General features: G+C 38.3%; 1 protein-coding gene across 3 annotated transcripts in view; it reads left to right on the top strand.

The window, feature by feature from the left end:
- LOC129245126 (DNA ligase 1) overlaps positions 1 to 13,277 on the top strand; it is a 31,508-nt gene that overhangs the window by 7,683 nt on the left and 10,548 nt on the right. For 2 of the 3 annotated variants that reach the window (XM_054883127.1, XM_054883128.1), the window contains 2 exons: positions 5,496 to 5,804; positions 12,816 to 13,040. In XM_054883127.1, coding sequence (XP_054739102.1) covers positions 5,591 to 5,804; positions 12,816 to 13,040 — 439 coding nt within the window. In that variant the 5' untranslated portion in view covers positions 5,496 to 5,590. The remainder of the gene's footprint in view (positions 1 to 5,495; positions 5,805 to 12,815; positions 13,041 to 13,277) is intronic. The other variant, XM_054883129.1, reaches the window with a different exon arrangement.

Raw genomic sequence — 13,277 nt, 5'->3', positions numbered from 1 at the left:
AATACATAAGCACATTCATTCTACGGTTGAGCATGGCTGTGTTGAAGTTATGTTGAGGGGATGTATGTCGATGAGCTTGCGTTTATAGATAATATAATGAAATTACTAAAATATTTAAAATAAAAATTAATAAACTTAAATACGAAAAGTTACACGGAAGTTTGGCATTGAATTTGATTATTATTTTCTGTAGGAAAATGACCCGAAGCATACAGACGAAATCGTTCGCTTGTGCATCGTTCATAATATACTTCACACTTAGAACACTCCACCCCAATCAAAGGATCTTTATCCCATTAAACATTTGTTAGATCATTTGCGTAAAAGGTTGTACAGCCCATAACCTCAATTAAGTTGTATTGTAAAAATGGATTACGTGGTAACAAAAAGGCTTCTACATTCAATACTGAACCGACTACAAGAAATCCTCAAAAATATATATAACATAGAAACTATTAAAAAAAGGATTTCAATTTAATCATACACTACTCATATTTTTAGTGCCGAACACTTTTGTCCACATGACATAACATCCACATTTCTTTTTTTGTTATTTTTTCGAAGCGAGTAATATGGTTATTTTAAAATTAAATTCACCATTAGAATATTTGTAAAAAATCTTAAATTTTTAGTTTGCAATTGCGGATACCTCAAGAAGTAAATAAGCCAAGTGGTTATAATTGTTGACTATGTGTGCATGTCAGAGCTGGGCGATAAGGACTACGACTAAAAAATTGTTATGAAAAATTTAAGAAAACTCTAGTAAAATTAATACATTCGCTGATCGAATGAACTGGCATTACGATTACAGCGATTGTTATTATGAAAAAGTCGACTTTACGATTACTGTTACCGTAATCTAATCTCGTGGATGACTAATGACAATGAAGGATTTCTTTAGTTGTAGTACTGTATTTTTTATTTAAGGATTACTATAATCGTTGCGAAGGATTGCTTTTACAAAATATCGGTAAAAATCATTGGTATTAAATTACTTTCTTAAGTGAATTTAATCAGCTTTTTTCAGCTCAACGCTGCCATCTTTATATGGAGCCATATTTTAGATGAATTAGAAAGCTTGAATATTAACACAACAACACAAACAATTTTAGTAACCAATGATAAAAATTACCATTCAAAAATTAATTCAATAAAAAACTTAATATTAAGCCGGCCATACACATACAGTTTCAACTGATAGTTTAAACTGAACAGTTTAAACCGTCAGTTGAAACTGTACACTGTTGAAGCAAACACACATACAGTTCAATTCTTCAGTTTTGGTGAACGAGGATTTACATATTCCACAACCCGACGATGTTACTGACAATTTCAAAAATGTTCCATATGTATTCGTTGCGGATGACGCGTTTCCTCTCAGAAGTGATATTTTGAAGCCATTCAGACAAGGACTATTGGATTCAGCGGCGAAAGAGGTTTTCAATTATAGGTTGTCTCGAGCAAGACACATTGTGGAAAATGTTTTCGGGATACTTGCTTCACGGTTTCGTATCTTTCAGACCTCAATTAATTTAGAACCAGAGAATGTTCAACAAATAGTAATGGCCACTTGCGCTTTGCATAATTTTTTGATTGAACATCAGTCTAGTACATACGCCCCTGCAAACTGTATGTATCAAGAAAATACTCATGATGGATCTGTCATTTCTATTGGTTGCGATAGTTTAGAATCAAAGATGATTCCACTAAATCGTCGTAATCGAGGAAATATTTGTAACGATGCAAAAGTAGTCAGAGAAAATTTTATGAACTACTTCATGAAAGATGGCCATATCTCATGGCAAAAAAATCATATTTTGAAAAACAAATAAAAAGAGACCACACTCTTTGATATTTACCAAGAGAAATAAAAATAATGTTTATGGATAAATTAATAATATCGTGTTTTTCTTACCTCCTCACCTTCACTGTCCAGATTTGAAATTGATGTCTTCGGAGTGTCTTGGTCTTGCAAGAAATCAAACAAGTCGTAATACCAGAGTGCCGGCTTGTAAATGCTGTCCGCTGATGATCCAGACTTCTTTGACGCTTCAACTTTCTTTTTCTCTTTGCGAAAAGCAGATCTCAAACTGTTCACTTTATTAATAACAGATTTCTTCGTAGCACCAGGTTCAATTTCGTCCAATTTTTTTGCTAATTTGGTATATGCATCATCTCTTTTCATACGGTCATGATAATCATGACTCTTTACTTGCCAAAGACAAGGTTCCGATCGATACATTTCAATAAAATCGCTAATTATTTGATTAGGTTTATTACGCGCCATCTTAACTACGCGAAAATTATACTTTTAAAAAGGAATACCACAGAATACAACACACCTCCTCTTAATTGAACTGAGAAATGTACAGCGAACCCCCACACACGTAATAATCAGTTTAAACTTTCTGTTTAAAAAATTGAAAATTTCATTGGTCTCAGTTCAACTGTAGAGTTGAATTGAACTGAAACTGAAATATCCACACACGTGGATGTTAGACTGTACAGTTGAATTGTACAGTTTAAACTATCAGTTGAAACTGTATGTGTGTGGCCGGCCTTAGGCTTTGAGAATGCTATTTATTTTTTTAAATTCGGAATCGATAGTAGTAATTCCAAAATTTAGTAGTTGCTTGAAGATTACGATTGCTATATTTGTTATTTGAGTTTTTCCCAAATTATATACTTATTATAGATATGCATATATATATGTATATATATATATTTTTTTTGTGTTAATATTGAAGCTCTCTAATTTATTTAAAATATGGTTCCATATAAAGATGGCAGCGTTAAGCTGAAAAAAGCTGATTAAATTCACTTAAGAAAGTAATTTAATACCAATGATTTTTACCGATATTTTGTAAAAGCAATCCTTCGCAACTATTATGTTATAGGCAATCACAACAGACAGCCAGACGATTCGCCAATCGACTCTCACTCCTGCTCTCGGAGAGAAATGGAGCAAAACTTCTCGTTCTCTACTTACCGCCGCCGAAGAAGAAATCGGATTCCGGTGAGCCCGAAAAAACAGTTGGTACGACGCGGAATGTCATGCTGCCGCAGAAAGAAAAGATGCTGCCAATAGGAACAACGCTCGAAAATTCTACCGCAAAGTTTGGGGGCTTACAGAAGGTTTTAAGACCAGGGCGTTTTTTTTTTTTTGTAAGAACAAAGACAGCGACTAGGTGACTGACATCCAGAGCATACTTAAATTATGGAGGGAACACTTCTCGAACCTGCTAAATAGTGATAGCCTCGCATGTCGCAGAAAATGTGAAGATCCCGATACCCCAATCGTTGACGGCGGAATTGTCATTCCGCTACCCGACCATCACGAGGTGAGAATAGCGATAACGAGGCTAAAGTACAACAAAGCCGCGGGCGCCGACGGACTGCCGGCTGAACTATTCAAACATGGTGGCGAGGAGCTGGTAAGGTGCATGCATCAGCTTCTATGCAAAATATGGTCGGATGAAAGCATGCCTACTGATTGGAATTTAAGTGTGCTCTGCCCAATCCATAAGAAGGGTGATCCTGCAATCTGTACCAATTACCGCGGGATTAAATAAATAAAAAATAAATAATTGGCGCGTACACTTCTGTTAGGTACTTGGCCGAGCTCCTCCTCCTATTTGTAGTGTGCGTCTTGATGTTGTTCCACAAATGAAGGGACCTACAGTTTCAAGCCGACTCCGATCGGCAGATATTTTTATGAAGAGCTTTCTCTGTGAATTCCGAATGGTAATCACGCACCAACGCGTTCGGTTACGGCGGCCGCGGGATTAGTCTTCTAAATATCGCCTATAAGGTTCTAGCGAGCGTATTGTGTGAAAGGCTGAAGTCCCCCGTCAACCAATAGATTGGACCTTATCAGTGTGGCTTTAGACCTGGAAAGTCCACCATCGACCAAATATTTACAATACGCCGAACCTTGGAAAAGATCCATGAAAGGAGAATCGACACACACCATCTCTTCGTCGACAGTACGAAAAGGAGTTATCTGTATGTCGCGATGTCTGAATTTGGTATCCCCACAAAACTAATGCGGCTTTACAAGATCACGTTGCTCAACAGCAGCAGCGCCATCAGAATTGGGAAGGACCTCTCCGAGCCGTTTGATACCAATCGAGGTTTCAGACAAGGTCGTGTGATTTCTTTAACCTGATGTTGGAGAGTATCGTACGAGCCGCAGAACTTAATCGCTCAAGCACAAAATTTTATAAGAGCGTACAATTGTTGGCGTATGCCGATGATATTGACATCATCGGCCTTAACAACCGCGCTGTTAGTTCTGCCTTCTCCAAACTGGATAAAGAGGCAAAGCGAATCGGCCTGGTGGTGAACGACGACAAAATGAAGTACCTCCTGTCATCAAACAAATAGTCGGCGCACTCGCGTATCGGTATCCACGTCACTATTGACAGTTATGATTTCGAGGTTGTAAAAGACTTCATTTATTTAGGAACCAGCATTAACACCGATAACAATGTCAGCCTGGAAATCCAACGTAGAATCTCTCTTGCCAACAAGTGCTACTTTGGACTAAGTAGGCAACTGAGTAATAAAGTCCTCTCGTGACGAACAAAACTAACACTCTACAAGGCTCTCATCATGCCCGTCCTAACGTATGGCGCAGAAGCGTGGACGATGACAACATCCGATGAAGCGACGCTTGGAGTGTTTGTGAGAAAGGTTCGGCGTAAGATTTTTGGACCTTTGCATGTTGGCAACGGCGAATATCGCAGGCGAGCTTTATGACGGCATAGACAAAGCGCAGCGAATAAAGATCCAGTGGCTACGTTGCCTGGTCATGTCGTCCGAATGGATACAAACGCTCCGGCACTGAAAGTATTCGATGCGGTACCAGCTGGTGGTAGCAGAGGAAGAGGAAGGCCTCTTTTGGGTTGGAAAGATCAGGTGGAGAAGGACTTCGCTTCACTTGGTGTGTCCAACTGGCGCTGGTTAGCACGAGAAAAAAATTACTGGCGCGCTTTGTTAAACTTCGCCAAAATCGCGTAAGCGGTTATCGCGCTAATTAAGAAGAAGAAGAATCCTTCGCAACGATTATAGTATTCCTTAAAAATAAAATGCAGTACTACAACTAAAGTAATGGGTTGTTGCGTGACTACCATTCGGAGTACTTAGGTTCGAATCTCCGTGAAACACCAAAATGAAGAAAAAGTTTTTTCTAATAGCGGTCGCCCCTCGGCAGGTAATGGCAGACCTCCGAGTATATTGCTGCAATGAACTCTTGTGCCTCGTAAATCCATACAATCCACTGTGCACATGAAGCATTAAGTGATTTCACAACATTAAGGCATTTCATTGTTCTCATTAAAAAAGGTTCCCATAAATACACCTAATAACATTAATTTTCATTAATAACCTACATATACGCATACCCATATGTATATACTTGTATTTAGTTTAATAAACCTTCAATTAACGCCTACGATTTCCAATTAAATGTAGCTTTCTAATACCATTTCCAGACTTCAGATACTTTTCATCCATACTTGAAGGAAAACGTTTAAAGAGCGACGCACAGCAAATAAAGGAAGTATTGTGGAAAGAAACCAGAATCAGTATGACGGGAACTGCTTGTTTTCTGTTCCTACTGCACCTTATTTGCATGACATCTGGCTTGCAAGCGCAGCGTTCACCCTATTCGCTACAGGCAGCAGTTGATGAATTGCATCGCCGAGAAGCCGCCAAATATCCACTAAATGCACCACCATCTCAACAACATTACCTTACCGGAGCATTGGGCACTGCTGTCGAACAAGATTACTGGGATGACGGTGAGTAAAGACAACCAGGGAGAAAATAAAAACCTCATGAGCGAAAACAACTCATGGACATATGTGGAGCTTATGTGCTTTTACTTATGCTCGAGAATGATTGCAATTTCGCCTTGCGACTGTTGATCAGACTTCATGTAAACAGGTACTAACGACAAACACAAAGCAGTACGCTATAAAGAGTAAAACAACGATTGAGGAGGTGATTTTTTATTTATGCAAAATAATGTTACACAATTTTAAGCATATCCACAAATTTAAGTAGAAAAATTTTACAAGTCTGGTCATAAAAAAGTTCTGAATGTTCAATATGCCGAAAAAAAAATTTAACTGCTAATTAAAAAAAAAAAAAATAAATAAATAGATTTACAAAAATGCAATTCGCACTATATTGGAATAAGCATTTTGTTCCGTTCGTAACTATAAATATTTTGTTTTCATAATCAGCTGTTTTAGGTTCGTTTAAATAGTGCATCAATTTGTATAGCAATTAATTAGCAACAACCTCCATTGAATGTGGATCTGTTATTGGAAACGGCATCGATCTGAGAGTGAAAATAAGTGTTTCTACACCTCAAAGTTATTGTGTGTCAGTATAGCATAAGCAACAAGCAATAAGCAATAATATGTTACAAATAGATTCTTATAACGTAGATAGACGGTGGCGTTAATCGGGATCGCCGTCTGTCTAGGCTATTATATGTGGTATGGCTTAAGCCACGTTAACGGGGTTTATTATCCAATTAGTATAGGAAGATGTTGTAGAATAAATAGAAACAACTTTGGGGGAAGTTTGACGGAAGGTGAAGGTGTTGCGCTGGTAAATAACAGCAACCAATGAAGAGATGGAGGAACCATCGAGCAGTATGATGAAGATTCAGAGAATGATATGTAATAATTCAACAATGTTGCTTAATGTTAACTAAAATTTACCTAATGAAGTGTGGTAGGAACCTGCAGTGTAGTAGGAACTTATTTCGTCCTCGACGTTCCGTTACTGAAGAAATATTGGCTAAAATTGCAAGAAATTTTAAGCTCCAAGCATGTAAATGTACTTATATATTCAGAATGCTTGTTTATTTTTATCGCACAGTGCACAAATGAGAGACTAGCACTCAGTGAGCTATAATCGACTTCTTGAGATTCCTGATTATTGACCTCACAACGAATCCATGGAAAAGCGTATATAAAAAAGGCGACTGCGCGAAATCGGTAGCAAAATTTAATGTTAAAACTGTATTTTAATTTTCCTTTGCAATCAGAAACGGCATCTAAACTTTATTACATGTATAGAGGAAGTTGTCAATGGTTTGAAATATGCATTTATGAAAGCTCGCAGCGATTGCCCCCGTCAGAGCATTGATGAATCCATGGCTAAGTTAAAACGCACGCCTTCGCTAAAACAGTATCTTTCGTTGAAGCCGATTAAACGTGGCATTAAAATTTGACAAAGGTGTGACTCTTATAAAGTGTGTGACACCAATAACAGGTGTTATTTTGAATAGAAATGCTCTATCGAGAGATGATTAATGATATTTTATGGCCGGAATTGGAGGGTATTGATCTGGACAACGTTTACTTTCAACAAGACGGCACTACGTGCCACACAAGCAATGAAACCATTGATCTTTTGCGGGAAAAGATTCCGGACCGTGTTATCCCTCGAAGAGGTGATCGCAATTGCCCACCGAGATCTTGTGATTTAACACTTTGTGACTTTTTTCTTTGGGGCCACGTAAAAGAGAAGGTCTACGCCAACAGCCCAGGGTCGATTCAAGACCTCAAAGATAGAATTCGTGAGGCTATCGAGGATATAGGGCAGTCACTTTGCAATTCGGTTATGGAAAATGTCATGAAAAGGATATTGTCCTGTAAGCGTGGTCGTGGGGGTCATTTACCTGATGTTATTTTCCACTATTAACCTAACTATTAACTTACCTAACTCTTTATAATGAAATAAACATCCGATTGTGTTTATTAAAAAATAGCATTTTTCTTTGAATATCAAAATAACACCAGTTATTGGAAAAACCGTTACTTATGACTTTAACATTTATGCCGGCAAGGATAACTGCCCAGCCCCAACTGGAACTTTAGGTGAGCGGGTCGTTATTAAATTGTCCAAAACTATACGAAGTCCAGATACGGTCGATCGATTTTTCACCTTATACAATAAGGTGAAAACTTTACCATTTCCTTGTGTCGGGGCATGTACATATTCAACACAGAAAGAGCGTGGCACAACGCATGCACTCGTACATGTTCATTCAAATTGTTTTTCCGTTATTTTGTGCCCACTAAAATTTTCATACTTGCGTAAATATGGTTATGTATACATTCACTAAGTATTCTTTATAGCTTTAATGCGGAGAAAATTGCTGGTTCACCCACTTCTTTAGCACTCCTTCTTTCCATTAGAATGTTGTGTAACTACGAGTAGCAAAATAATTGAATTTTACTGGGAGCTTCTTTGGCTATTGTACGAGTATAGAAGGGTTATTTATGAATTGTACGGCTATGAGAACAATTCAACAAATGCAATTAGAATTGTAGGAAATTCAATTTGGCATAGTCGCTTGCATATCATTGTAAATGTAGCAGTAATTACGCGAACAATGAGAGAAGACTTCCGACGTCTTGCCTACAATTTCATACGTTTTATATCAATTAAGGATAACGCAGAGGACTTTAGTTCTGCCTTCTCCAAACTGGATAAAAAGGCAAAACGAATGAGTCTGGTGGTGAACGAGGGCAACACGAAGTACCTCCTGTCATCAGACAAACAATCGGCGCACTCGCGAATCTGCACCCACATCACTATTGACAGTTATGATTTCGAGGTTGGAAAAGACTTCGACTATCAGCCTCGAAATCCAATGTAGAATCTCTCTCGCCAACAAGTGCTACTTTGGACTAAGTAGGCAACTGAGTAGTAAAGTCCTCTCTCGAAAAACAAAACTAACACTCTACAAGGCTCCCATCATGGCCGTCCTACCGTATGGTGCAGAAGAGTGGACGATGATGGACGGGCTATGGAACGATGAGCTATATGAGCTTTAGGACGACATAGACACAGCGCAGGGAATAAGGATCCAGCGGCTATGTTGGCTGGGTCATGTCGTCCGAATGGATACAAACGCTCCGGCTCTGAAAGTATTCGATGCGGAACCAGTTGGTGGTAACAGAGGAAGAGGAAGGCCTCCTCTGCGTAAGAAAGAACATTTGGTGTGTCCAATTGGTGCTGGTTAGCACCAGAAGGAAACAACTTTCGAACAAAATCGCGCAAGCGGTTTTCACGCCAATTAAGAAGAAGAAGAACGTAGAGGGCTGGCGAAACATTCTTGAGATTTAATCATAATCCAGATCCTAAAACCATACCCAGATTCTAAAACTGAAAATCTTATCATCTAATAATTTATAATTTTAAGAAATGTGTTTCAGTTTCAAAATGTTTCAAGTGACCTCCAGACTTTAAACTATTACAATGGCACCGTCCTGTTGAAACTACATATCGTCCACATCCGTATCTTCCAATTTGGGCCATAAAAAGTTCGTTATCATCTCACGATAGCGAACACTATTCACAGTAACTGCCTGACAGGCCTCATTTTGGAAAAAATACGGCCCAATGATGCCGCCGGCCCATAAACCGCACCAAACAGTCACTCTTTGTGGGTACATTGGTTTTTGGGCAATCACTCTTGGATTATCATTCGCCCAAATGCGGCAATTCTGCTTATTGACGAATCCACTGAGGTGAAAATGTTCCTCATCACTGAAGATGGAAAAATCACGAAGTGCGCGATATGCATTTTGATTTGAACGCCCGTTTTCATAATAAGCCTGAATAACTTTAACGCGTTGCTCGATTGTGTATCTTGTCATGGTTCAAATTGAGTTAGTCTGAAATTGAAAAATGCCAAATGAAATGCAGAAAAAACATGGCGTTTAGGTGTGGTTCACATTCAACATCGACCCTTGAAATTTAACCATCCTTTATTATTAATTGCGAAAAATAAAGTAACTGTTTTCTGTTCACCATGTCTCAATCGAAAATACTCGAAATACTTTCGAAAAATAACTTTGATGAACTGAGAACTATATTAAAAGATTACAATCCAAACGCAATTGCCTTACAAGAGATTCACTGCACCAACAATTTCAAACCTCTCCCACCATAAGGATAAAATGGCATTTATTTTACCTTATCCTTAATTTTTGTGCTAAACAAGGTATTGCTTTATTTGTCAAGGAAAATATTCTATTGAAATTGATATTAAAATAAAAATATTCATAATTTCCATTTACATACATATCTTCCACCCCAAGAAGCAATGAACTAAACTCTTTCAATTACTTTGCCTTAATACCATTGCTAGTTGGAACACCCAGTGTGGTTCCTTTGATATCAATAGTCGGGGACGCATAGTAAAAAGAGCACTTACAGCATCCAACCCTTGTATTCTCAAGAATGGCAAGCCGACACATTTTTTCACACATGGTACTTTCACACATAATGATATTACAAGCATTTCTTTGTCTTTTTTGCCACATGCCACCTGGGAGGAACGAAATGCTTAATTTTTCCTATTTCCCAAATTTGTAGCAAAGTAAACATAATTTTCGGAAGAAAAATTAAAAGGGAAATTTCCTCCATTAAATCCGATAGTGATTGCCACATGCCACCTGGCAGGAACGAAATGCTTAATTTTTCCTATTTTCCAAATTTGTGGCAAAGTAAACATGATTTAAGTGACAAGGGAATCGATAAGGTTCTCCTTGTCTTCCTTTGAGAACTTTAAGTCCCCTGGACCTGACGGAATATATCCAACAATGCCTAAAAAAGGAGGAGACAGGCTGATTGAGGCCCTGAAAAGGATCTTCACAGCCTGTCTTGCATTTGGTTATATACCATCCCAATGGCGACGCGTAAGAGTAGTATTTATTCCGAAACCGGGAAAAGATGACTATTCCCTAGCAAAAAGTTTTAGACTAATCAGTTTGACATCGTTCATGTTGAAAAGTCTGGAACGAGTGGTGGAGAAACATATTCGCTTACCAGAGTGGAAAATCGTGTGAATCAGCCTTACACGATTTTGTTAGCAAGATTGAAGCCGGGCTGGAAGCTGACGAATACACAATGGGCGTGTTCGTGGACATTGAGGGGGCTTTTGATAATGCCACTTTCGGCTCGATATATTCTTCTGCCGAACGACACGGAGTTAATCAAGCCATTATAAAATGGATATATTCCATGCTCTCTGAGAGGCTGTTAACCGCTGGTGGGAGCAGTGACGAACAAATCACAGTCAGGGCCAAGCAAGGATGTCCCCAAAGGGGTGTTCTTTCTCCGCTCTATTAGTGGAGATGTAGAAACTCGGTTTTCACGTCTAAGCATATGCGGACGACGTCTGTGCGCTAACATCGGATAAATCCTTAAGGAGGCTTTGCACCAAAGTGCAGAGGGTTCTTGTCAGAATCGATGACTGGTTCATGAGACAAGGTCTTTCCGTTAATCCGAACAAAACAACCATAGTCTTGTTTACGAGAAAACGGAAATTGGATGGTCTCAGTCTTCCAACACTGAAAGGTGTGACACTTGGTCTTTCCAACGAAGTTAAATATCTAGGAGTAATCTTGGATAAGAAGCTGACTTGGGTCCTTATATGGACTAAAGCAATCCAGTAGAGTCTGAAATGAACGCTTGAATTACTCGCTACTCCGTTTTGGTGTGGTTCGTAGTGAAATCGATCAATGTGTGTACTTCCTTCCAAGTGAAACGAAAACCTTGATTATCGCTATTTATGTCGACGGCGTACTCATCCTAAGAAACGACAGAGTATTGGAAGACAAGCTAAAATCTAATTTGTGCCACAATTTTCGAATGAAGAACTTGGGTGATGCCAGCTCAATACTAGGAATTAGAATAACGCGTAATGAAGATCAAAGGACCGTCTTACTAGATCAAAAGCATTACTTACTTGATGTATTGAATCGCTTTAATATGTTAGATTGCAATCCAATCTCGACGCCACTGGACCCGAACCAAAAGTTGACGAAAAGTCAATGCCCAACGGAAACAGCTGATATTGAACAAATGTCTCAGAAGAATTGACCAGGCCGGATATAGCATGTTGCAACAGCAACTTCGAAACTAACCATTTTGTACTGTGACAACAAAAGAGCTGGGGATAAGGCCAACAACATTTCATACTCGGATTCTAGAAATCACGTACTCATCAAACTTAAGTATTTGCATAAAAGAATTAACAATAATGAATTAAAGTTAGTTCATGTATCTTCCGATGAAATGATCGCAGATGCTTTGGAAAAAAGTTTACCTAAAATCAAACTAGAATATTTTTCAAAGAAATTTGGACTAAGTTGATAATTTACATACTGATTGATGTATCTTGCCTTTGTATTAAAATATGTAATTGAACCAGTAAAAGGATATTGGAAAGCTATGTCACAACATATTGTAAAAATATCTCGTTCAGAGGGGATATTGTAAATGTGAACGAGGCTTAATATTTAATAGCAGCTAACTTATGTTAGCTAAAATAAACTTCCTTCTTCTTTGCATTTGGATATCTAACATAACAGATGATTTTTAATTCTTTACATACATATATAATTGGCGCGTACACCCTTTTTGGGAGCTCCTCCTCCTATTTGTGACATGCGTCTTGATGTTGTTCCACAAATGGAGGGAATTATAGCTTCAAGCCGACTCCGAACGGCAGATATTTTTTATGAGGAGCTTTTTCACGCAGAAATACACTCGGAGGTTTGTCATTGCTTACTAAGGAGCAGCCGATATTAGAAACAACATTTTCTAGGGTTACGAATCACTTTATTTCAGAATGGTAGTCACGGACAACCCATTCGGCTACGGCCGCCGAATATACATACTTACATACATACATATATACGAGTACATAAATCAACCTAAAATTTACTTTCTTCTCACTCTACGGCACTTTAACACTATATTTCCCCCACTTTCAGATTCAGATTTCCCTATAAACACACGCAACAAAAACAGCAATAGTCACAGATTGAATAAATTGATTGTCAAATATTTGGAACGACAAAAATATAAACCCGATCAGGATGGTATTGGCTTAGGACCGTTCGGTGGCTACATATATGATGAGGATAATAACCAGCTCTTCATAGAGCCCGATGAAAATAAGCGTTCATCATACTTTAGAGAGCGTAACAGTAAATATGGTAAGTCAAGTACTTTGTAAAACGCTTGAAACTCACTTAGTGAATTATAAAAGTGCTTAGGATAATATGGAGAAGTGTGCAAATGCAAGCCAACTTTTGTTCCGTAACGAAACGTAAGGCAATGGATAGGTTTCAGAAGAGCACACGTATTTCCCCTTACGATTTTTTCCGCTAAGTTGCATTACACTGACGAAAGTAGGTTTTTGTTTTTATGTTGTAGCATATCCAATACCGAAC

The sequence above is a fragment of the Anastrepha obliqua genome, chromosome 4 (assembly GCF_027943255.1).
Source record: "Anastrepha obliqua isolate idAnaObli1 chromosome 4, idAnaObli1_1.0, whole genome shotgun sequence".
Taxonomy (NCBI): Eukaryota; Metazoa; Arthropoda; class Insecta; order Diptera; family Tephritidae; genus Anastrepha; species Anastrepha obliqua.
This window is presented reverse-complemented; position numbering and strand designations above follow the sequence as displayed.